Source organism: Salvelinus sp. IW2-2015, unplaced genomic scaffold (assembly GCF_002910315.2).
Source record: "Salvelinus sp. IW2-2015 unplaced genomic scaffold, ASM291031v2 Un_scaffold495, whole genome shotgun sequence".
In the NCBI taxonomy this organism is placed as follows: Eukaryota; Metazoa; Chordata; class Actinopteri; order Salmoniformes; family Salmonidae; genus Salvelinus; species Salvelinus sp. IW2-2015.
Window position 1 is genome coordinate 472,484 of NW_019942562.1, and position 25,289 is coordinate 497,772.

At 40.9% G+C, this 25,289-nt stretch overlaps 1 protein-coding gene and 1 long non-coding RNA gene across 2 annotated transcripts; one reads left to right on the forward strand and one right to left on the reverse strand.

Annotated features, from left to right (window-relative positions):
* Nucleotides 1–302: 302 nt before the first annotated feature.
* On the reverse strand, nt 303–2,090 carry dlx6a (distal-less homeobox 6a). Its single transcript, XM_070438145.1, has 2 exons — nt 1,156–2,090; nt 303–493 (listed from the first exon to the last, which is right to left on the reverse strand). Exons 1-2 carry the CDS (start codon nt 1,466–1,468, stop codon nt 330–332), a joined length of 477 nt encoding a protein of 158 aa, XP_070294246.1. The 5' UTR covers nt 1,469–2,090; the 3' UTR covers nt 303–329.
* A 1,705-nt stretch (nt 2,091–3,795) lies between these two features.
* Nucleotides 3,796–11,526, forward strand: LOC139023922 (uncharacterized). The gene is made up of 2 exons (XR_011475155.1): nt 3,796–9,974; nt 10,850–11,526. It is a non-coding gene; the product is annotated as an uncharacterized lncRNA (long non-coding RNA).
* The last annotated feature ends 13,763 nt before the right edge of the window (nt 11,527–25,289 follow it).

The window sequence follows — 25,289 nt, forward strand, 5'->3', positions numbered from 1 at the left end:
TTGTTAGATATTACTGCACTGTTGAGCTAGGAACACAAGCATTTCGCTACACCTGCAATAACAAATATCTTGCTAATATAAAAGTAAATATTATGAAGGAATCCTAAATGGTCAACAACAAAAACACAATACCCAGACCAATTTAGCGTATAGGGTAGTATAACAATAATAATCACAATAGTAATAGGCCTACTAATAACACTAATAAATAATAATAATATAAATGATAATAAAGCGCCAATAACAATATAATAATGTAACCCTTTTGTATAATAATTCATGTTTTGAGAATAGCCTACCTGTGTCTGTGTTAGTCCGAGAAGAAGCAGCTAGCTCAGCGCGTTCTGGCAGGGCGAGGTATTGTGTTTGCTGAAACGGTGATTTAAAGCTTGAAGCTGCAAACTAGAATAAATCGTCCGAGGTTTGCGAATCTTCTTGCCTTTCCCGTTGAAACGAATTTCTCCGTTTTCAATCACTGTTGTTTTCTGCTGCTCTGCAACAAAAAAGGGCAATGTTAGACCATTAAGGACAAACATATTCCACAACAAATAGGCCTAGTTTATAATTCCCCTAGTATAATTAATTTAATAGAATATAATAGTTCCAAATCTATTTAAATGTCTAAATATCTAATAAGGAAAATATATGAGAAAACCAATGATAGGCCTTCTCTATTATTAAATTCAGACCACTAATACATATTCACGTGTCACATTCGCTCAATCCAGTCCACCATTATTGTAATCATCATCGAATCTTCTGTCATATTTAGGATATTGCTCGTAATGACATGCCAATTAAATGCTAATTATAACTTTCAAAGCAAGTAGACCGCTTAATTCCAAGAATAATTCGTGAGGATTCCTCGCTTGTCATTATCATTATACCCTGTGCAAAGAATAGCCATAGAATAGGATCTATAACAAAAAGAGACAACATGAACTAAATATAATATAGAAAAAATAGGCAACATATAAATTGTCATTCAGATACAATTTGAAATTAATTTGCCATTCAACCGTCTGCTGGACGTTTATTGTGCTTTATCTTTTACTTGGCCGATTTTAGACAAAGATATGTCACTCGCTTTGTTATCGCTGCACGATGAAAACGATATTGAGCATATTTCTTGTCATGAATGGGAAAGCATCTTACCTGTGCTGTCTAACCTTGTCTGACCGCCAGTGGTGTTATTGTGGTAGGACGGCAGGTACGGGCTGTGGTGGGGGTGGCTCACGTAGGAGTACGGTAGCGACCTGTTGTAAGAATTGTTGCCGGAGTACGGAGAGTTATCGTGCTGATGGTGAGCTGGGTGCGACCCGGAATGGAGACAGTGCAGCGGGTAGTGGCTGGCAGCCATCGACGGAGAGCTCTGTTGTGAGTGGGACTGCTGACCAAACTCCATGAAAGCCGACTTGGACGAGTCCTGAGCCTCCAGACCGTTAGCCATCGTAGTCATGGTCATCATCAAATGTTCTGCCTTGAGAGCACTCGCCCCCTCTCTCAAGTCCAAATGGGTTCTCTCGCTGTGTTGTTGTCTCTCTCCTCAGCGAACAGATATTGTCCTATTAAGACCCGAATTACTCAGTTGCTTCGATTTTTTTCTCCTCTGGTATTCTTACTTGGTATGGCGCAAGTTGGGCATAAGTTAATGCAGAGATTTAAGGTGGATTCTGTTAAAATTGAGTCCTTGCTTCCAGACTTGATGCAGACACTACAAGAAAAATGGTTTGTCTCCAAAGGGCAACGCCTTCCGATTGGTCATTCAACCCAACGTCATCAGTTGTGTGCTTCACTAGTCTTCAGTGTGAGTTAACCCACCTTACCAGCTCCCACTGCAGCCACAACTATGGTGGGAGAACCTCATAATTCCTACGGAGAATATAGTCAAACGCAAGGTATAATAATTATSCCAGCCCTTTGGAATAGTCCATTTGTTTTAGGATTAATCCTCAACCCCAAATTACGCAAAACGTATCCCACACCAGTTTGATTTAGCCTAACGAACGAATATCATCTTGAACACACCATATCATCACTCTGGAAATATACTGACACCATTTCTATACTGTCGTAATGATTAGGTTATTCGAAGAACAATTGCATGCGACGAATCAACAAGATGACAAAAACACTGTATTGCAGATAGGAAGGATGGATGTCGTGGTAAACTGACAGTATCATTTATCCCTTTTGAAATAAGATGCTTGATAGCCTACAGTCGGAAATATATGCAAATTATACAGTGCGGTTTGGCAAATTCAGTTGCAATATAAACTATCAATGCAAATGCAATAATACATCTTCCAATTCTACTTTCATAAAACCTGTCGTTAAAAAAATCGCGTTGTCAACGCGTTTTTTTTCTTCATAGTGTGTGATTCATATATTTCAAAATGGTGATGAAAAAGCAATTATGGTCGCAATCAGTTATAACTAAAACCTCTTTGATTAACCACCACACTTTACTTAAATTGGAGCTATAAAATTAAGAACATTTCGCCTGTAATGATTATGGACTGGGTTTGTTTTGGGAAGGTGGAATAAAACTGAATATAGCATAAATTATCCCCTAATTATACGCCAGTATCGCCTCAATTATCCTCTTATCAAAAATGGTTGTCTAAATGCAGCGTTTAGTTTCAATGTTCTCCCTTTCTATAACAAGAACTTGGTACCTTGCTATTATTGCCAGGCTTGTTATTTACTTTGGGGGATTTAAAAAGTGCACAACCCAGCCGGATAATCATTTTCCAGCAGTGGACCAAGAGAGAAGCACAGAGACAGTTGGTAGATATGAAATATATGAAATGCCTTTTAATATTGGATTTTAAACCAAGGCTTTCATATAAAAACGAAATATTTGAAGGTTACTTCTATATGGACATCAGGAATGTAGGTAAGATACCTATGAGCCATGTCTTATGCATGATGGATTTGACACATTTTTGTTTGTAAAGGCTACATAGGGATTTRTGTATTTGTTCAGATACATTAAATGAGGTAGGAATCAATGCAATTCTTAGTAAACTTATGGGACTTAGAACAATATATTAGCCTAGACGTCGTCATCCCTGATTGATCTAACATAGAATGTCTCATCCCGAGTTCCACCTCAACACGCAGGAGAGAAACCAGACCCATACCTTTTCTAATCGGCTTCGAATGGCACAAGGCAAACGTTGATGGGCTTKTCTGTGCTATTACTTGCATGCTTTACTATCTCGGTACTTGATTAGTTGAGACATCATAGTTTATTACCTTTTGGAGACCGCAGCATAATCACCTACCGTGACAGTTTTATGACCTCCGAACATGGTTTCTGTGTAATGTGGAAGTGTAGCCTAGCGTGTCCCGCAGGCACGAAAGGAAGCTGTACACCAATGGAGATTAATTGAAGTGGTGAAAATAATGAAAGATCACTGTTTTTTTGTTTGTTTTAAATGGTCTGAAGACACAGTGTTGTGATGGACGTGGGCTATCCCCCCTCCCCATAAACATAACATTTCGCATTTGGAAATAGTCTTGAGGCGATTTATATTTCTGAGTAGTAAGCTGTACATGCAATCAATGTATACAATTGTTATTACCATCATGTATTATTTTGAGAGGAAATATATTTGCTTATATTGATGCTGTGCAATTTTATAAAGCATACATACATACATACATACATACATACATACATACATACATACATACATACATACATACATACATACATACATACATACATACATACATACATANATACATACATACATACATACATACATACATACATACATACATACATACATACATACATACATACATACATACATACATACATACATACATACATAGGCCTGGTTACATATATTGCTCTCTGTTCAAGGCCTAAAAGGCTATAGTTCTCCATTTTTTTGGCATGAGGAGATTATGCCGCAAATTTACCAAAAGTTAATGGGAAATGTTAAAATTAACAAATGGCAGCTATGAAAAACTATTTTAGCTTTCCTGAGTAGGCGATTGACCTTCACCGTCAAATCAATGGTTGTGATGATTTACAGAAGTGGTCTTTAATTCAAGCTGTGAAAGATGACTCTAAAATAACTCAAACATCAAACCACTGGGAATACGCATGGGATTCCTAAACTGGAACTGCATGGGCTATGAGTTACTTAGTCTACGCAAAAATAGACTGCATGTTGGAGCAACATAACACACAATATGGATATAACACAATAATAATAATAACAACAACAATGGTGGTTATTGTCAATAATTATTAGTAAAGGCGTATTGTCTTATAAGTCTCTTCTAAAAGGAACTATGTGTATGTATACTGTATGTGCCTGCGCGCGCGCGTGTGTGTGTATATCTGTGTGACTGTCGGTCTTTGTGTCACGTGTATTTGTGGCGTTTTGCGTCTCGGTGTTTAAAATGGATACACATGTTAATCATATTTGAACGTTAACATGTAGCCCGCACTAAAAACATTCATATTTCTGCCAAGTGCTGGGACTTTGCGGTAGCTCGCTCTAACAGCTATTGACTGGCTTGCATGGAAAGCCATCTCATTGAGCTCTCCTTGTAGAGCTCTGCTTTCAGGAGCATTTGGGGCGTGGGGACTTGCCAGTCTAGCAGAAGCAGTTAAAAGTGTCTCTCTTCTCCAGAACTCAAACCCACTGGGTCTTCACAGACTTAAAGTTGTCGATGCTTTTCCATCGCTGCAGTGTGAGGGAAGTGGCGTGGGGAAAGCGAACGTAGATGGATGCCACACGCAGCTGTCTAACTGTAATACTGTAATACAAATCAGAAGGGTAGCATCTGAGTTTGCAGTTCCCCATACATCACCAGACCGCGTTCCTTGTTTGCTCATAGCAGAGCTAACCCTTCTAACACCATAGCGCACAACATTTGACGCACTTTGACGCAAAACGAATGTGCGTAAAAATGTGGAATGTAAATCATCTAGGCATCCACACCACAGGAGGCTGGAGAGGGGAGGACTGCTCATAATAATGTATGGAATGGAATGGAATTGAATAGTATCAAACACATGGAAAACTAGTGTTTGATACCATTCAATTCATTCCGTTCCAGCCATTACGTTGAGCCCGTACTCCTCAATTAAGGTGTCTCCAGCCACCTGTGGTCCACACGTAATATCACGGTCACATTAACAAAACAACAGTGATTGCTGGTTATTTGCATGTTGAAAAGAATAGACTACACTGATCTGACTCATTTCAACGGAAGTCAATGGTTATTTCTCAGTCATCAGAATCAAATCAAAATCAATCAAATTGTGTTGGTCACATACACGTGTTAGGCAGATGTTAATGCGAGTGTAGCGAAATGCTTGTGTTTCTAGCTCAGACAGTGCAGTAATATCTAACAAGTAATATCAACAATGTCACAACATATACCCAATACACACACATCTAAGTAAAGGAATGGAATTTAGAATATATAAATATATGGACGAGCAATGTCAGAATCATATAGGCATAATGCAGCAAGTGCAACTCAACCCATACATGACCATTTCTAAGAGCATAGCACAGCAAGATAGGTGAAGGCCTATAGGCTACAACTAGACCGACTGGCGATGAGTGATGTCGAAAAAAAGTAACTCGTTTTGGCCTCAATTATGACAAATAAACAAGGAACTGCACCATTAGCCTCCATTGTCAAATGGATTTCATTCAAAACGGTCGAAACTACTGCACCAAAACGGTGACCCATACACACCATTTTAATTAATCTCGACTGTTTTCTTTTTCTCGCATTTTGTGGAAACACTCTGTTTACTTTTTTAAATGATTACTACGTTGACTGAGACAGCCTGAAGATGAAATATAGACTGAGCATTGGAAATTAACGAACGAACAACTGAAAGCACCAATAAATCGATTTTCTGATACATTTCTCCTAATTGTGAATAAGCGAAATACTCAGAATGCATTGTTTTAGTGTGGGGATTCATGTTCACTGATAAAGACACTAGAGCTATTGTACCTGCAAACACCATTTATCAGGTGCCAAGTCAAAACCTAAAAAACTCGCATTTTTTATCAAATTAATTTATGATGAGGTTGACTTTCTCTAATGGTTTATAGGTGGATTTCAAGTGAATGTATTGCTAATATTGAAAACATACTGATGATAACATGTACTTTTATGTCATGGTCTTATTGGTTATGCGAATACAAAATCCATCTCAAACAATATGGCCTAATGTTTTCTCAGAGACGTATATACAAGTGCACAGTGTTTTTACAGAAAGGCTAGTCTAATGAGTCGGGCCTATCACTAACTTACAAATTGGACGATTTATTTCCACCAAGATGTCTACGCCGCAATTAATCGAAATTAAGCTGCTGGCTGTGCCGAACACCTTTCATCTTCTACTGGGACAAATAAGAACACCGTGGCTTCCTTACCCTTTAGTGCTTGTTCTCTCTCTCTCTCGACTTAATACGCAACATTATTAGATCTGACAGCACACAGCTCGGGTTTGAAGGAGAGGATTTCGCAGAGAGATGACAGACAGGAAGGCCAGCAATCATGGGCTTTTTTTATCAGAATATACTGTTCGATGCCGTTTATCCCTGATGATAGAAAATTGCTCTGTCGCCAGGACGCTGCTGCCGAAATAGAGGGCAAGAGCAATTTCCATTTTCCAGTTTGAAAGGCATTGAAATGAATTAGTAAAATGGAGAAAAAAAATCGTCCTGGTAAACAAAGGGGGGCAAACAAAGATACCCYTTTTCTTCCCGTGAGCCCTTTTTTCATTTTGTAATTTTTTCGTTTGCAGCCACATCGAGTGAGGCCTTCGGTTCAACACTTGCAAATCACACAGCCTTCTAATGTACTTCAAAGGCAATAATTAATTTCCAAACCTCCTGAAATATAATTGGAGAGGTAGGCTTCGCGTGTTAATCATAGCCGTCGTTTTTGTTGTATTTACGATGTCGTATGGATGTCTTTCATCCTCGATATCCATACTGTAAATAGTCATTTTTTGCCATTCTTGAAGATAGTATGCATTCACAGCCTATTATGTGCAACTGAAAAACTAAAACTAAAAAAATGGACACAAACACGTATAGGCCTGAACAACAACTTTTTACAATAGATAAATCATATAAGAATGAAGAATTCAGCTGAATGAATGAGAAGCAACACCTCAGAACTGCAGCTTCAAGCTTTGGTCTGCATTGGCACAATTTGTCAGATGAGAAATGTAATGGAGTCGAAGGATGGGTTTGCGTGTCATCTTCTACATCTTGTACACAGGCCACTGTTGTTAGGCGTGCAGAGGGCGAACACATGACATATTTAGGATAAACAAATTCCCATGTGTGCGTAAATCTTAGAACTGTTAATAGTGCCCAAAAAGTAACTGCTAAATGTATATTTTCTCCACTGTTGCAGTCTACATCACAAAACAATATGTTTACAATTTCACATATATATTCACATAGGATTCCTATTGAATAAATTATTTGTAGTCTATTATTATTGTGGTTAATATGATTATTTTATAGACCTACATAAATAGTATCATCATCATTATTACATTGTATTATTACAAATGATTACATTAGCCGTTATTTGACACACACAGGTGGGTGATATAAAACAGAAACCATGTGGCAATAACAGGCCTATTTCCCATGTAGGCTCCCCGCGTAAACGTTTTCCTGAGTTGAGTGTTGGCTAATATGGTGCTGCAACTGATTAGAAGAACCCTTTAATCCGCGAAGACTATGATAATGCGCCTTTGATCTTCTACTATAAAACAAAAACATCTACATATTCATTTTGGAGATCCCGTGGCGGGGCCTTCCACTGAAGAGCAATTAGGCTATTGTGCATTGAGTCTGAATACGCAGGTGGCTATAACTCCCAACAGGTTATTCCTATAAAGTTGTCCATAATGCTCTGCCTATTCTACCCCATACGGCGATGTAAATTACAATCACTGGAATGTATCAGTAGTTACGATGCAAGAGACAATACTTCTTTGACAAATCATGGGAGGCTAAATTGGGGTCATGAGCTGGTAATTCACGAGATAGATAGATCAGTGCACACGCTCGTGCAGAGCAAAGTCTGCTGTCTTTATCTCAGAAAATTGATTTAATTAAAAAAAATGTAAATACATAACAAACGAATGAGTGACAAAAGTTGGGATGAGGGATATGGAAAACTAACACATTTTTTGTTTAACGTCGATATAATTTTTCTTTAGTTGATAGGGAGTGGGACAGTGCACATTGCTGTTTTCCATCAGATTTTTTTTGACAGTTCCTGAGCAGGTAAAACAAGACCAAAAAAAAGAAAATTCTCACCAGAAAGTTCTAAAAAATATCCTAAATGTTTTTAAATGTTCCATTATAACCAACATTTGGCGAAATTCTGTTATGACCAAGTTGCTTGTGCATGCATGCGTGCATGTGTCCTGCTGAAAGACCTAAAGACATCTACACACTAGCGGAATGCATGTTAGTTAGCCTGTAGAGCCTACCCTCTGGAAGGGATAAGTGAACAGATGTGGTGTAAAAAACTTCAGACCTAATCATATATGTGACATACAGTCTGGAACATAAACACTACACACCCTTATGCAAATACTACGAGAATCGCATTTATTTCTTTTTTTCAGAAAAAAATATGCAATGCATTTCTAAAAAGCTAAATGACAAATATAAGGCATGAAAATAAAACAATTTACAGTTTTAATTTCCTAGTGTTGGGGAAGGCCTACATTATTACCTCCAAAATCCAAACAGTTATACAAAATTGAGAGAAATTAACATCCTTGATACAGCAGAACCAACTGGACATTGCAGTTAGACAGATCAGAACCAACTGCACATTGCACATAATCTGCAAAAATAAATTAATAATAAACGTAGGAGCAAATTGACCTACATTTGACTAAAGTGGGAACGATGGAGGAAGTGGCACACACAATGCATTAATGGCTATAACAAAAGGAGCATGTAATTTAAGAGCACAGAGTGAGCTGAGGCAGAAAAAAAAAAATCACACCTGGTCAAATGCCCTGTGACTGACAACCCAACTCATTCACTGGGCTGCCAAGGTTCTCATGAAAACGACACTGCAGGAGTTGTCAGATGATATATCCTAACTATTGTCTACCATGCCCCCATAAACACCTACCTGAAACTGAATTCTGAACAAGGGTTTTTCTCATGGCCAATGTTTTGAAACCTAAATCAATAGTTATAAGTAAACTGGATCCTTCTCACTCTGAAAAAGGCATTTGTTGTTTTCATGCACATTCTAGGAGTTATCTCCTTTGTCCATAACATCCTTATCCCAATGTTTCAGTAAAATGCAAAACAGGCTATACATTTTCCATAAAGAGATGGCCCAACTAAGTGCATGGAGAGGATAACACATTCATATTATTAATATTCCTCTTAGTAGAGGTGTGTTAACTGCATTAAACACTAATCTGAGGATAATAGATGTTGACTTTCTGAGCTCTGGATCACAGAACAATAATAGCATTCGTTTAATGGTCACTCTAGACTAGAGCATTGGTATTGCAAGCCATATCATTTCATAGTCATTAGTGCATTTCCTAGAAAGTCCCTAAGATCTTATTTTCATTAGTTCCAACTGCCATTTTCAAGTTGAGGGTTTTGACCCAGACTACAGCCTGTAGACATCAGTGGCCCTTGGAAATGCAACTAACCTCACCAAAGGCCTTATTCAATGAAACTCAAAGAGACTGAATGAGGGCTTAACTAATGACTTACCTTATCTTAAATTATGACGATACAATTACCCAAAGGTCAACGATGCTATCTAATACAACTAAAAATGTCTCATTCACCTTCCTCATGTTAAGTTCTTCTAGTTTTGTTTCTTGATAGATGTGCAGTTGCATTGGACTCTATCTTGATGTATGAAGGAAGGCTGGTTGTTTTTCCTGTCACGTGAGTATTGTCATCACCATGGCAATCACATCCAATTGCAGATTCAATCACGAAATCTTTAGAAGCCAGAGTTTTTTCCACATTTTCTTAAATTAATTGACCATTTTACAAAATAAACTCCACTTGAATTTGAACAAGAACAACAAGGGGTGAAATCGTTAAGGGAAACGCAATGATTGTCTCAATATCATGACATAAGAAGATAAATGGAAAATTCTTCAAAAAAATGTTGATTAACAATTTTGCTTCAATTTCCCTGTCCTCGTTTTGATTTCACCATCTCTCCACTCCGTTTTAACTCCTGAGTGTTATTAGCTATTTCTACCCACCACTGTCTGTCACCCTCCACTCCCAACCCTTTAATCTCTTCACTGTCTGTCACCCTCCACACCCAACCTTTTATTCTCTTCACTGTCTGTCATCCTCCACTCCCAACCCTTTATTCTCTTCCCTGTGTCATCCTCCACTCCCAACCCTTTATTCTCTTCACTGTCTGTCATCCTCCACTCCAACCCTTTATTCTCTTCCCTGTCTGTCATCCTCCACTTCCAACCCTTTATTCTCTTCACTGTCTGTCACCCTCCACACCCAACCTTTTATTCTCTTCACTGTCTGTCACCCTCCACTCCCAACCCTTTATTCTCTTCACTGTCTGTCACCCTCCACTCCCAACCCTTTATCTCTTCATCACCATATCCCTTCTTCTCTCCTCCGAATCTCCATCTTTTTTCTCTTCAAACCACCCCCTCCTCCCCTTTCCCTTTCCCTCTCCTCACCCAACCCTCTATCCTCACCCTATACCCGTGCCCCCCCCCCACTCACCCACCCACCCACCCACCCACCCACCCACCCACTCTCCCTTGTTGGTTTCCACAGCTGCAGAGAGTGAAGAAGAGATGACCGACCGGAGAATTGGCCCCTGGGAGAGCAGCGGCATCCTGGTGCTATTAGGCTCGTGGCTAATAATAGGTGTTTCAGTCCAGGGAGGAGATCAATCAGTGGGAATCATGGGGAATGTTCGGCGCAGCGCTTTTACACATCAGCCCAGATGGATGAAATTACACTTGTCTGTTTTTAGTTGCATTACTCCCAAATTGGTTGTCTACTTTTTTCTCCCTCTCCCTCACTCTTTCAGTATTTGCCTCTCCATCCTTTCTCTCTCTCTTTCTCTCTCCCCTCATTCATGTGTCACTGGGCTACTAAAAGGATTTGGGCGCTTAGCCGCACTCTGCTCGATTCTCTGCCACTTGCATATGGACTCAGATAGGATGACGTGAGGTCTTGTCTTAGGTTGTTCTGGTTCCAAAGATTGGGCTGGGTTATGTGCAATTTTGTTCTTTGTAAAAATGTAAATTTTAAATTAAAAAAAATCTTTATTTCAGTACACATTTGAATGCAACATTGCATCTATTCTACCACCTATACTTCCAATGTATTTGTGTATGAGGACTAAAACAAGGTGCTTTCTAGGAATAATATCACAGCTCCTGAAATACATTGAATATAAAGTCAGTATTTCAATCTGATTGTATCAAATCTAAATAAAGAGTTGTGAAAATAATGTGATATTGAGTTGTCTTTACTAAGACTGGGAATGTTGTGGTGTAGTGTTCTGTGGTTCTATATGTAAACAAAGACAATAGTGGTGCATTGGAACCATTGGCACTCCAATGGAACTGAAGACTCTGATGACACCCCAATGGAACAGAGGACAGCTCCAAAGGCACTATACATTATACATACCAATGGTAGATCCACAACAATGAAGATATACCAATATCAGGGACACACAAACACACAAAGATAGACTGACCAGGTGAATCCAGGTGAAAGCTATGATCCCTTATTGATGTCTCTTGTTAAATCCACTTCAAATCAGTGTAGATGAAGGGGAGGAGACTGGTTAAATAAGTATTTTTAAGCCTTGAGACAACTGAGACATGGATTGCGTATTTGTGCCATTCGAAGGTTAATGGAAAATACAAAATATTTAAGTGCCTTTGAACGGAGTATGGTAGTAGGTGCCAGAAGCACTGGTTTGAGTGTGTCAAGAACTGCAATGCTGCTGGGTTTTTCATGCTCAACAATTTCCCCATGTGTATCAAGAATGGTCCACCACCCAATGGAAATCCAGCCAACTTGACACAACTGTGGGAAGCATTGGAGTCAACATGGGCCAGCATCTCTGCTTTTGACACCCTGTCCCTGCCCCGACGAATTGAGGCTGTTCTGAGGGCAAAAGGGGGTGCAACTCAGTATTAGGAAGGGGATCCTAATGTTTTCTACACGCAGTGTAGACTGTATACATCGTTTCCCCTACCAYTACAGAGGGAGAACTAGCCTACTCTCTGGAGACTCATGACAGTGAATATATGCGTGCTATGCCATGTATCATTTCCAGTCCCCCATGCCCCGACCTTTACAGCATGTTCAGTGACAGCGCGTGTCAGTCAGAGAGGTGAAGTACAGAGGCTGAGAGGGCTCATTTGAAGGCAGTACATAACAGCTATTTGTGTCACTGATTTCCACCTTTGAAGATTTGACAGCCTGAAATGTTTAGTGTTTACAATAGCTCCCCTGGCAACTTGTCTCGAAGTTTGCCATTTCCCCGCTGACGTGTCTCTCGCTGCCAGCATTTTGATACTGATAACTTAAAGAGACAGAGCTATTGCTTATGTGTGAGTATAGGCTACGTAAGGGGAGCCCAATGATAACTATCGGCTACCATCGTCACACTGGCAATCACGGCGAGAAGGCACTCTGTAAAGTAACTACTCTGAATAGGATTGCAGGGGGGACGTTTTCCACCATTAAGAATCAATAGCGGCATTCTTTGTCAGGTCTCAATGCCTGCAGAGAGAACCCCTGATTTGGAGATGTTCCTCTGTATCTGATTGCGCAACACGGAGAGAGAGAGAGAGAGAGATGTCAGCAGCACTGAGAATACTGTCCACAGAAAGAGTCCTTTGACTGAAAGCTTCGGTGACCGGGGGGAGGAAATCAGGGCCCTCTCAGAGAGTGTCTCCTTAGCAACGAGGAGAAAATTAACATTGACATCCTGAGTTCCAAGCGAAATTAAGCTGGTTGAGATTTCCGCGGCGAGCAAAAGTGATGTTCAAAGACAGACACTGCTCCCATCCCATTTATATTGAAATTAGTATTTTCTTTATCTCGGTTGTGTGCTGGGGTGAATACAGAGAGTCTTAATGTATTTTGTTCATTTTTCTGTGTCTCACATTTCTACGGCTCTCCTCTGTGACGCCGTGTTTGCATCCCACTGTGGTAAACACAACGTCGCTATGACAGAGAATGTAATTCAGAGAGCTGAAAACACCACCGCTGAAGAGACAACACTCTCTCTCTCACACACACACACACACACACACACACACACACACACACACAACACCAACACACACACACACACACACACACACACACAACACACACACATCACACACACGTCTCACATCCAGCCAAGGTATTCAGCTCCATCCCATGATTGCAAACATCCCATAGGGCCTAATGACAGCAGCATCTCCCAGGGCCTCTGAGGCATCCTGCTCTCCTACTGATGAAGGGGCTCATTCTGTCATCACCAAACATGAAATTCAGCGGATGGCCGTCTGCCTGGAGAGAGCTTGGCAACAACGACCAGAAGCGAGTAGTTTTGGTTAATAAAAATGAGACGCAAATTGTGTGCTGCTTTTAGGCCCTACGAAATGGAAGAACCGTGAGGTGCTTCCTCCCATTACGAGCTAGACAGCTAGGCAGTGCGAATAGTGTGGAAGGCAGCTAATGTAAGCATGGATACATTAAACAGTAATGAGGAAACATGGAGAAGAGGGTCAGAGGGGCCATCGCTTGGCTCCAGAGGCCTGGCGATGGAGAGCTTTCAGCGGCGTTATGTGATGGGCTTGTCATCCCTATTTAAAGAGCAAGGGAGAGGTGGAGGTCAACAATGTTACACATAGCAACAGTTGCTAAGACTAGCCATAAGAGGCGTATTCCGTTTTTGTAATATGTACAGTTACTGCTATATCTACCTGAGGTAGCTAGTATGAATAGGTGGATAGAAACGCTTTACATATCAACGATAATCTTTTTTTTTTTTTACAATATCACATAATATGAAATTAGCATAATATACTCAAATACTTCAAGACTACGGAGTCCCTATTGTTGACTAAGGGTTAGATAATCTGAATCTTAATCTGGATAATGTATTATCATATCATGAATGATAATGGGATGATTAAAACAAAATGAAACTGACATTTTGAATTTGAGGCATAGGCCTATGTCAAACATACACCAAATTCTGCCAAACATGTATAAAGCATCACCGATGTGACACAAAACAAATGATCTGACATTCACCATAAAAAATGAAATCCATAAAGTCTGGCACATTGATGACCTTGGCTCCATACATCTAGAAAATCTTACCCACAATCCATCACATCATTAATCTAATTCAGATGCTCAAACCCAATCAAACACAAGCATCATTCAGCAGCACATCATCTTCAGCATGTGGAGAATCGACAGTGACACACCTAACATCAGTGAGAAGCCAACCCTCCAGTGGCTGCTGTCTCCTCGCCGCCAATCAGCCATCACAGTTCATGCAGCATTGCTTCTAGAAGACGAGGATGAACRTTCTAGTCCCTCCTCAGAACCCTCCCTCTGGCATTCAGCTACTGATGAGGCGCTATGGAGTCGCCTAATGGAATGCCATGGCAACAACACCTGGCAAGAGTTCATCCAACCAACCCCTTCTCTTCCCCTCCTCCACCCCCATACTACCCCTCCCCCACTGAGCTAGCTGAAAACGCTGGAACATATTTCCCTGAGACAGAAAGCTTTCCCTGTGAACAAATAATGGGTACGAGCCAATCTAAATAAAGTGTGGTTTATGAGTTGCGGTCAGAAATGTCTCCCTCTCTCTTTCTCTCTACTCTCTTTTTTTATGTTCTGCACAAAATGGCTGCCAACAGTTTTTTTTCGCCATAGGGTTTGTTGGTTATTATACAAAGCCATTTTCCCCCCCTCGCACAGTGAGACACAGAGTCAATAAAAGGCAGCCGGTAGACCAGTAGTCTACAACTCTCTGGAGAATGGTACAAGCGCCATCTAGGCCAAAACAAACTTGATATGTCTCTTTGCCATTTTTCAACCCTGGCTTCTCAGTAATATGTTTATTAGGCTTCTGAGCTGAATAAATCTACTAAAGCGTGGCCTACCACACTTGTGGTATTAATTAATCAACAAAAGACCCGTAGGAGGGCAAGGGTTCAGCCGGATCCTATCAGATTCAGATGTTTCATAAACCTTCAAACTGAACCGTTGTCTGAGAGTTGACCATCAATCAAATCCATTGATGAAGTACTGGAGTTCGGTCGTGCTTAGTTTTGGAGGCGGACCGTAATCATTCCTTGGGAGCTGCTACCAGGCAAGAACAGCGTTAATAGTTATAGAACAGAGCTACAGTAGCTACATATTCCACTGTACTTATTTTGGGGTATTTCCTGCTTTGAAAACAAGCACTTCAGAACTGGGCCAACTGGTGTCAGCTAGCCTCCTGAGGGACCAATCAGCAACCAGTGGGAGTCCAAGTACCAGGGGTTGAAGGTCACTGCACTAGAGTCCTCCAGTCAGTGCTTCTGGTCAGACTACTGATGATGATATCTGAGGTTCCGGCTGCTCCTTTGAGGTTCCTGTCCTTCTCCTCAGTCCATCTCCTTATCTCATTTTCTCTCTGGATGACCTTGTTATGTCTGAGCTCCAACCAGGTATGTGTAGAGCACAGGAGGTTGGTGGCACCTTAATTGGGGAGAACAGGTTTATGGTAATAACTTGGGTGGAAAAAAAGTGGAATGGTATCAAATACGTCAAACACATAGTTTCAAGGTGTTTAATGCCATTCCATTTGCTCCGTTCCGGCCATTATTATGAACCATCCTCCCCTCAACAGCCTCCTGTGGTGTGGAGAAGGCTGAAGTTGCCCTTAAACACTGATGTTGGGTCAGTTTTGCATTTCCCCCACTAATGGTTAAGGTTAGGATTGGGGAGGGGAAGCGGATCTTAATTCTGTACCTAAGGGGAAATTTCACCCCAAAGCGGTGAGTGCTGCTTGGGGAGGAGTCGTTTGGGTAGCGGTCTAGTCTGGTCTGAAAATGTGTGTAAAGAAAGAGACAGTAGCCAGCCAAAAGAATGTTGAACAGTTGTTTCCAGGCCTGGAGCGGCTAAGTGAACTAATAGAGTGCCAAGTGCTGTGAGAGAAAGTTCTGTGTTAATGCACCAGTATCAGTTTCATCTGGATTTAATGCAAGAGACATTTTAAATATCTAAAGTTTATTTACTGCACACCAATTAACCCATGGTAGACAATAGAGTGGAGAAATAAAGGGTTTCACCTGTAATCTGACCAATGAGAACGAATAGGGGTCTGAGTATTTCCTGGCCACTTGATCTGACCATCAAAAACTCCAGTTAAAGGCTATAACAGGAGCCAAGATTCTTTCCTGGTCTGATCACATGGTCAGGAAAAACATCAGACTCTGAGAGTGACATATCTTAATGCAACTTCCAAAAACAAGAAACAGAAAAACCCCATAATCGTTGTGTTAACCAAGGGAAGCACAAGAGGCACAAGGCCCTTAGTTGGTAGCAGACTATTTTCTAAGTCCCCTGCTGATTCGGCTTCATGAATACAGCAGCTATCAAGAACTGGTTTAGCAGCCCGTCATTAGTGGGCAGGCCCATGTTATGGTTTGGTCAAGCCTTTCTTCTCCATGTCTCTGGGTATGGCACCAACAGCAACACTCTTTTTGTCGCTCAAAACCAATAGATGGAGTGTAAGGCCACAAGGCTGCCATTTATGCTGAGCAGAGAGTTTAAGCTACCAGCTCTTGTTAATTCAATTTAAGGGGAAAGGCTCTGAGGCTTTAGGGGCGAAGTGTCATAAATCATATGTGTGAGGAATTCTGTTTTTATGGATCTCTGTTAGGATTATTGACCAACACAGACTGAGCCCTTTAAGAATAATAAATTTTTCCATTGCTCAAACGTCTCCAGTGAAGTATGGAACAGCAAGCAGCAACTGATTCATTGTAAATGAAGAGAGGTTTAGGACGTAAAGCCGGGTGGAGATTTAAATTGAGCTGTGGCTGCATTATACTCATAAAAAGCTGAGAAAAGCCATACGTTGAATAACATAATAGAGCTACTTCTAATTTGTATATAGGTGATCCTGCTGCTTTTACCATGATGACATTTCTGCATTTACGCTAATTTACACCGGGTGGAAAATACCTGTTTATAGTTATTTGAAGGCCACGGCAATGTGCTGATGACAACAATGTTACTAATACTAAAACATGATGTCATAGAAGCTTAAAATAAAGTTGAAATTAAAGTAGAAAGGGGCTATTTATATGGTATTGATGCACAGTAACTTGGACTCAAGTTGCATGGCTTGTCTGAAGACTACGTGACCCATCTTGGTACATTGACATCCAATATAGTGATAATATGGAGGCTTCTAAAGCACTAAAACACATTTACAGCTGAAGTACTGAAGTCAAGCTTCAGTGCTTGATCAAGACGGCGGGAAGGATAATTGGTATAGATCAAGAATCAGACACCAACCTGTACACAAAACTCATCCTCCTAAAACTTGAAAGTATTTTACAGGACAGTATTCATCACCTTCACTCACAGCAGCAGCAGCCGGACAAGGGGAAAAATACTTCTTCAATAGAAAATTAAAACAGATAGATATGTTGACTCTTTTACTCCAACATCCATTGGGCTGTATAATAGATAGTCTGTTGGTCCCTCCAGTGTACAGCATATTGCACTTTCACTTTAAATGTGTAGCTATAGCACTTTGAATGAATTATATTATGTAGTTTCTGTGTTTTCATGTTTTATGTACCGTCTTTTTAAGCACATGACCAAATTAATTTCCTCCTGGCGGGATAATAAAGTTAATCTGAATCCRAAACTGATTCATGACAAATTGTACATCATGTGTAATACGTTGTTTATTTAAGTGGTCTTATATAAATACAAGTAGCAGCTTTTCTAAGTCTAGATTTATGGAGGCTTTAGAGTGTCTGGATAATATCTGGGCATTGTGGCACTTACTCAAAGACCACTCATATGGGACCCAAATTATATACGCTCATGGATTCATGAGTTTGGGAAACCATGCTCTATATAGCATCACATTTGCCTATAAATTATTTGTGCATCTATGAAGTCCTTATGAAGGGTTTATGAAGGCTTCATAAAGACTTTAAGTTGTTGTTAGTTTAAAGAGTTACCAATACATAAAGCCTTAAAAAGGGGCGTGAGAACTAGGTAACCATTAGTAACCCATCAATAAATCATCAGACAGTTACACTGTGTAGCCAAATGTCTCCCTTCATGTGTTGGTCTTCTTCATGTCTGGGAGATGTCAGATTTAGGTGGAGGAATATTCAGTTGTGAAGGATGTTTTTGAGATGTGTTCAGAAAACTAAAGTCACCATGGTTCTGAGTAGGAGGAGGTAAAGTCTAAATCCAATCAGGTGTACAGGTTATGCTGTAAGAATACGTATTTGAATTAGAATTCATGTTTACAGTGTGAACTGAAAAGACACTCAACTGCATACCAAATCAAGCCTATTCTCCCTTTGCAGGGATAATGTTATGTTTTACTTATCTTGAAAATTGGCTACCTTTTCGATTCATAAAATGTTGTGCATATGAGGGGTGTAGAAAGTGTGTGTGTGTGTGTGTGTGTGTGTGTCTGTCTGATGTGTGTGAGCATGCCTGTGTGTGCATATGTGGATGCATGAGCGCATGTATGTGTATCAAATAACATTTTATTGGTCGCGTACACATATTTTGCAGATGCTATCACGGGTGTAGCAAAATGCTTATACTCCCAGCTCCAACAGTGCAGTAATACTTAACAATACAAAACATGCAAATCCCCAAAATAAAAATAAAGGAATTAAGAAAGATAGACATATGTAAATATAGAGTCTGGAATATAAATACACTATATATGCAAAACCCTTGAAATTAGTGGATTCGGCTATTTCAGCCACACCAGCTGCTGACACTTGTATAAAATTGAGCACACCGCCATGCAGTCTCCATAGACAAACATTGGCAGTAGAATGGCCTTACTGAAGAGCTCAGTGACTTTCAATGTGGTACCGTCATAGGATGCCACCTTTCCAACAAGTTAGTTCGTAACATTTTTGTCCTGCTAGAGCTGCCCCGGTCAACTATAAGTGCTGTTATTGTGAAGTGGAAACGTCTAGGAGCAAAAAAGGCTCAGCCGCGAAGTGGTAGGSCACAGAATGGGACTGCCGGGTGCTGAAGCGCATAGAAATCGTCTGTCCTTGGTAGTAACATTCACCACCGAGTTTCAAACTGCCTCTAGAAGCAACATCAGCACAATAACTGTTCGTTGGGAGCTTCATGAAATGAGTTTCCATGGCCGCGCAGCCGCACACAAGACTAAGATCACCATGCACAATGCCAAGTGTTGGCTGGAGTGGTGTAAAGCTTGCAGCCATTGGACTCTGGAGCAGTGGAAACATGTTCTCTGGAGTGATGAATCACGCTTCATCATCTGGCAATCCGACAGACGAATCTGGGTTTGGCGGATGCCAGGAGAACTCTACCTGCCCGAATGCATAGTGCCAACTGTACAGTTTGGTGGAGGAGGAATAATAGTCTGTTATTCATGGTTCAGGCTAGGCCCCTTAATTCCAGTGAAGGGAAATGTTAACGCTACACCATACAATGACATTCTAGACGATTCTGTGCTTCCAACTTTGTTTTCCTGTTCCAGCATGACAATGCCCCATGCACAAAGTGAGATCAATACAGAAATGGTTTGTCGAAATCGGTGTGGAAGAACTTGACTGGCCTGCACAGAGCCCTGACCTCAACCCCATCGAATACCTTTGGGATTAATTGGAATGCCGACTGCGAGGCAGGCCTAATCGCCCAACATCAGTGCCCGACCTCAATAATGTTCGTGGCTGAACGGAAGCAAGTCCCCACAGCAATCTTCCAACATCTACTGGAAGCATTACCAGAAGAGTGGAGGCTGTTATACCAGCAAAGCGGAGACCAACTCCATATTAATGCCCATGATTTTGGAATGAGATGTTCGACGACCAGGTGTCCATATACTTTTGGTCATGTAGTGTATATAAGTATATGACGGTGTATATAGACATTATGGTCAGCATATGCATAGAAAAGGTGTGTACAGCAGTAGTTATATAGGATGAGCCATGACTAGAATACAATATATACATATGAAGTGGGTAAAACAGTATGTAAACATGATTAAAGTGACAAGTGTTCAATAACTACTTACATAGTGCAGCAGTCTCTATGGTGCAGAATTGAGTACCGGGTGGTAGCCGGCTAGTAACAGTGACTAAAGTTCAGGGCTGGTGTGGGCATGTGTGTGTCTGTGTGCGTGCGTGATCGCGCGCATGTCTGTGGTTTCTAAGTGTAGTGGGAGCTCTGCCACGGGGTCTGCAGCAGCCAGGAGTAAAAAAACACCATGTAGTCACTCTGAAGGAGCCAAAACTGTTAATGAGCATTAAAAACCTAGAATCATCTTGACCAAACTCCCAGAGGTAATGCTTATCACATACCCTCCACTAGCACCACCTTTACCTTAGCCTCTGCCGAGTCCCCAACAAGCGGATGCTCCAGTTTTCAGGAGAAATAGAAAGAGAGCCTGTGACACGACTTCCGCTTTTGGATGTTAGCAGGACAACACTCCATCTTAACTCCTTCTATAAATGTAACATGTAAAGTGTTGGTCCCATGAAATGTTTAATACGCACAAAAAAATCTTATTTCTCTCAAATTTCTTGCACAAATTTGTTTACATCCCTGTTAGTGAGTATTTATCTTTTGCCAAGATAATCAATCCACCTGACAGGTGTGGCATATCAAGAAGCTGACGGAACAGCATGATCATTACACAGGTGCACCTTGTGCTGGGGACAATAAAAGGCCACTCCTAAAATGTGCCATTTTGTCACACAACAGAATGCAACAGATGTCTCAAGTTGAGGTAGCGTGCAATTAGCATGCTGACTGTAAGAATGTCMACCAGAGCTGTTGCCAGAGAACTGAATCAATTTCTCTACCAAAAGCTTTAAAAAAAAGTTAATTTCTCTACCAAAAGCTGCCTCCAATGTCATTTTGGGGCCATGCATTATCATGCTGAAACATGATAGCGGCGGATGAATGGGCTTCAGGATCTCGTCATKSCATCACTGTGCATTCAAATTGCCATCAATAAAAAATGCAATTGTGTTCATTGTCCGTAGCTTATGCCTGCCCATACCATAACCCCACCGCCATCATGGGGCACGCTGTTCACAATGTTGAGATCAGCAAACCCCTCGCCCACACAACGCCATACACGTGGTCTGCCGGTGGACGTACTGAGTACATCCACCGGCGAAAGAGATGTGTCGCGCTGCAAGAGGAAAATGGTGGTCACACCAGACACTGACTGGTTTTCTGATTCACCCCCTACCTTTTTTTACGGTATCTGTGACCACCAGATGCATATCTGTATTCCCAGCAGTGGAGGCTGCTGTCACGCTTGTTGAAATGAGTGGATCAAGGCGCAGCGTGCGTAGAATTCCACATTAAATTTAATATTGAAACTTACAACCAAARCAACAAAGAATATAACAAAATGTGCAGTATTGCAGTGCTCAAGGCAATTATACAAAAACAAGATCCCACAAAAACCCAGTGGGAAAAGGCTGCCTAAATATGATCCCCAATCAGAGACAACGATAGACAGCTGCCTCTGATTGGGAACCATACCAGGCCAACATAGAAATTAAAAAACTAGACTACCCACCCTAGTCACACCCTGACCTAACCAAAATAGAGAATAAAAAAGGATCTCTAAGGTCAGGGCGTGACAGCTGCTGAAGGGAGGACATATCATAATAATGGCTGGAATGGAGTAAATGGAATGGTATCAAAGATGTGGTTTCCATGTGGTTGATACCATTCCATTGACTCCATTCCAGACATTATTATGAACCGTCCTCCCTTCAGCAGCCTCCACTGATTCCCAGTCATGTGAAATCTATAGATTAGGGACTAATTAATTCATGTCATATGACTGATTTCCTTATATGAACTGTAACTCAGTAAAATCTTAGAAATTGTAKCATGTTGCATTGATATTTTTGTTCAGTTTCAGGCATTTCTTTCACTTCTGCTATGTTAGTTTACCTACACCATAACCACAGCCCAGCCAGATACACTCTCACACAGACCAGGGAGGACAAGCCCTTTTTGGACCTTCCTTCCTCCTTTCCCTTGAACGAATCACTGATCCAATATGGTTGGATGGTGGAAGCAAGGGTTTCTCTACAGGTTATGTAGGGATTCTATAACAGGCAAGAGGAAGGAAGTATGAATATTCTAACATGTGTAGAGGGAAGGTGAGGAGAGGATGTTAGGATGGAAGACGAAGGAGAGAATGGAGGAAGAAAAAAAAGAAAAAGCAGGGATCATCTCTGAAAATGAGCAGCACAGAGACTTACGTAAGAGGGCTAAACCACATATTTACACGTCACATTATGAGACAATTCAAACTGCTTACACGATTGGCCAATATGTACAAAGGGGCAAATGGCTGAAGGGGAGAGCTGATCTCAGTCACAATGACAGGTACCACATGCACTCGGTCAGTCGCTCACACTAACCTGAGATTGGGATTTATTAGCTTTCAGCACAAAATTAAACAAAACGTTTCATACTATAACCACCTCAGAACGACCTTCATAAATTATCAGGCATTAGCAGACGCTTCTGGTGTACACAAACTCACTCCATGTGTGCGTCCCAAATGGCAMCCTATTCTCTATATAGTGCACTACTTTTGACCAAGGCTCATAAGACTGGTCAAATGTAGTGCACAATATAGGGAATAGTGTGCAATACCTATTAGAGGAGGCGTGGACGGCAAGCACCAGGGGACAAACATCACTCTGTCCACTTGATTACAACAAATAAATACCTCRCTAGGCACGAGACGGCAGAACGAGAAACACTTTTGTCACAATTTATTTATACAATAAATGAATCAGACCAAATCAAGTACATCTTTGTGAGTGAATGATTTGCTCGTCTCTACTGGAGCACCAACGGCAACAACAGTAGTTACACTACCACAGTTTCTGACTTTCTCAATCAAACTTTGTTTTACAGGCCTGACACGCACTCACGACAAGCAGCTAAAGTACTGCCTAATAAATATCTCCCAATTTTTTATGCCCGCTTTGAGGTAGCCTTAATTATCCAGCCACTGCACGCACTCCTCAATGACATATGTCCCGAGGAGAGCCAAAAATAACACAGTCACGAAAGAAGATGGAGAGGGGAAGAAGGGGGTGGGGGGAATGGTAGAGAGGGCCACAGGTTTTTCTCAGATATTCAATTCAAGTGAGCATGAAGAGTGGAGCAGCAGGCAGGCCTGGTTCTTTGGTCTCTTGGCCTCTGCTGGGGTCCCAGAGGAGTGCATTAGAGGCCAGGGCCTGAGGCAATGGTGAGAGGGAGGTGGGTGCAACAGAGTGAGGAACGCTGGGCAGAGCCACCTGTGAAGACAGATCGAGAGAGAGGGAGGGAGAGAGAAAGAGAGAAGATCATTTGTAGTGTTCGTTGTGACAGGAGGCATTTGTCAGCTGGTATTGAAGGCCTGGTAGGTCAATGGTGGAGGAGGAGGTGGAGGTTTGAGCAGGTCCATTAGCACAAGCGACTGGGTCCAGCAGGCAGCAGGGGTGAGGAAACAGGCACTAAGTTAGCATAGAGGACCTGGAGCTCAGAGGGGATATAATCACACTCCTCCACACAACTTCTCTCTCTTCATTTATTTGTACTATTTTCTACATTGTAGAATAATAGTGAAGACACCAAAACTATGAAATAACACATATGGAATCTTGTAGTAACAAAAAAAGTGTTAAACAAATCAAAATATATGTAAAGTACCTACTCTTTGCCTTGATGACAGCTTTGCACACTCTCAACCAGGTTCATGAGGCAGTCATCTGGAATGCATTTCAATTAACAGGTGTGCCTTGTTAAAAGTTAATTTGTGAAATTTCTTTCCTTCTTAATGCGTTTGAGCCAATCAGTCGTGTTGTGACAAGGTAGGGGTGGAATACAGAAGATAGTCCTACTTGRTAAAAGACCAAGTCCATATTATGGCAAGAACAGCTCAAATAAGCAAAGAGAAACGACAGTCCATCATTACATTAAAACATGAAGGTCAGTCAATCTGGAAAATTTCACRAACTTTGAAAGTTTCTTCAAGCGCTATGATGAAACTGTCTCTCATGAGGACCGCCACAGGAAAGGAAGACCCAAAGTTACCTCTGCAGAGGACAAGTTCATTAGAGTAGCAGCCAACAAGTGCTCAGCATATGTGGGAACTCCTTCAAGATTGTTGGAAAAGCATTGCAGGTGAAGCTGGTTGAGAGAATGCCAAAAGTGTGCAAAGCTGTCATCAAGGCAAAGGGTGGCTRCTTTGAAGTATCTAAAATATAAAATATATTTTGATTTGTTTAACACGTTTGGCTTCTACATGATTSCATTTGTGTTATTTCATAGTTCTGATGTCTTCACTATTATTCTACAATGTAGAAAATAGTAAAAATAAAGAAAAAGCCTTGAATGAGTAGGTGTCCAAACTTTTGACTAGTACTGTACATGCAACATCGTATATTCCTCCATTGGTATTTGCACATCCAAAGAGACATTCAAAATCCATCAACTCACATTTTCAGGCCTACCACAGTGTTGACTGTCTCCAAAAGCTTGTCAAACAAGATCTATACCCTCACAATATTCCAGAATGTTACTCTAATTGACAAAATCACYCCAGTTGGTCTAGACTAGACATGACATCACTCAGCAAGACTGCAGGTAGTTCTAATCATTACAAATAACCATGGTAAAGGTTTGGTCCATGATTGGTTCACAAGACGGCATCTGTAAGAGATTTAGTCTGAGAGAAGAATATCCTATCATTAATACACATTTAATCCTARTARAAARTTCCCTGTCTTAGGTCAGTTAAGATCAYCACTTTATTTTAAGAATGTGAAATGTCAGAATAATAGTAGAGAGAATGATTTGTTTCAGSTTGTATATCTTTCATCACATTCCCAGTGGGTCAGATGTTTACATACACTCAATTAGTATTTGGTAGCATTGCCTTTAAATTGTTTAACTTGGGTCAAATGTTTCGGG

Bases quoted from the DNA above. Each gene is read 5' to 3' on its own strand.
- dlx6a (XM_070438145.1), bottom strand. From the start codon at position 1,468: ATGATGACCATGACTACGATGGCTAACGGTCTGGAGGCTCAGGACTCG. The intron at 494-1,155 runs GTAAGATGCTTT...TTTTTGTTGCAG, and splicing joins GACAAGGTTAGACAGCACAG to AGCAGCAGAAAACAACAGTG.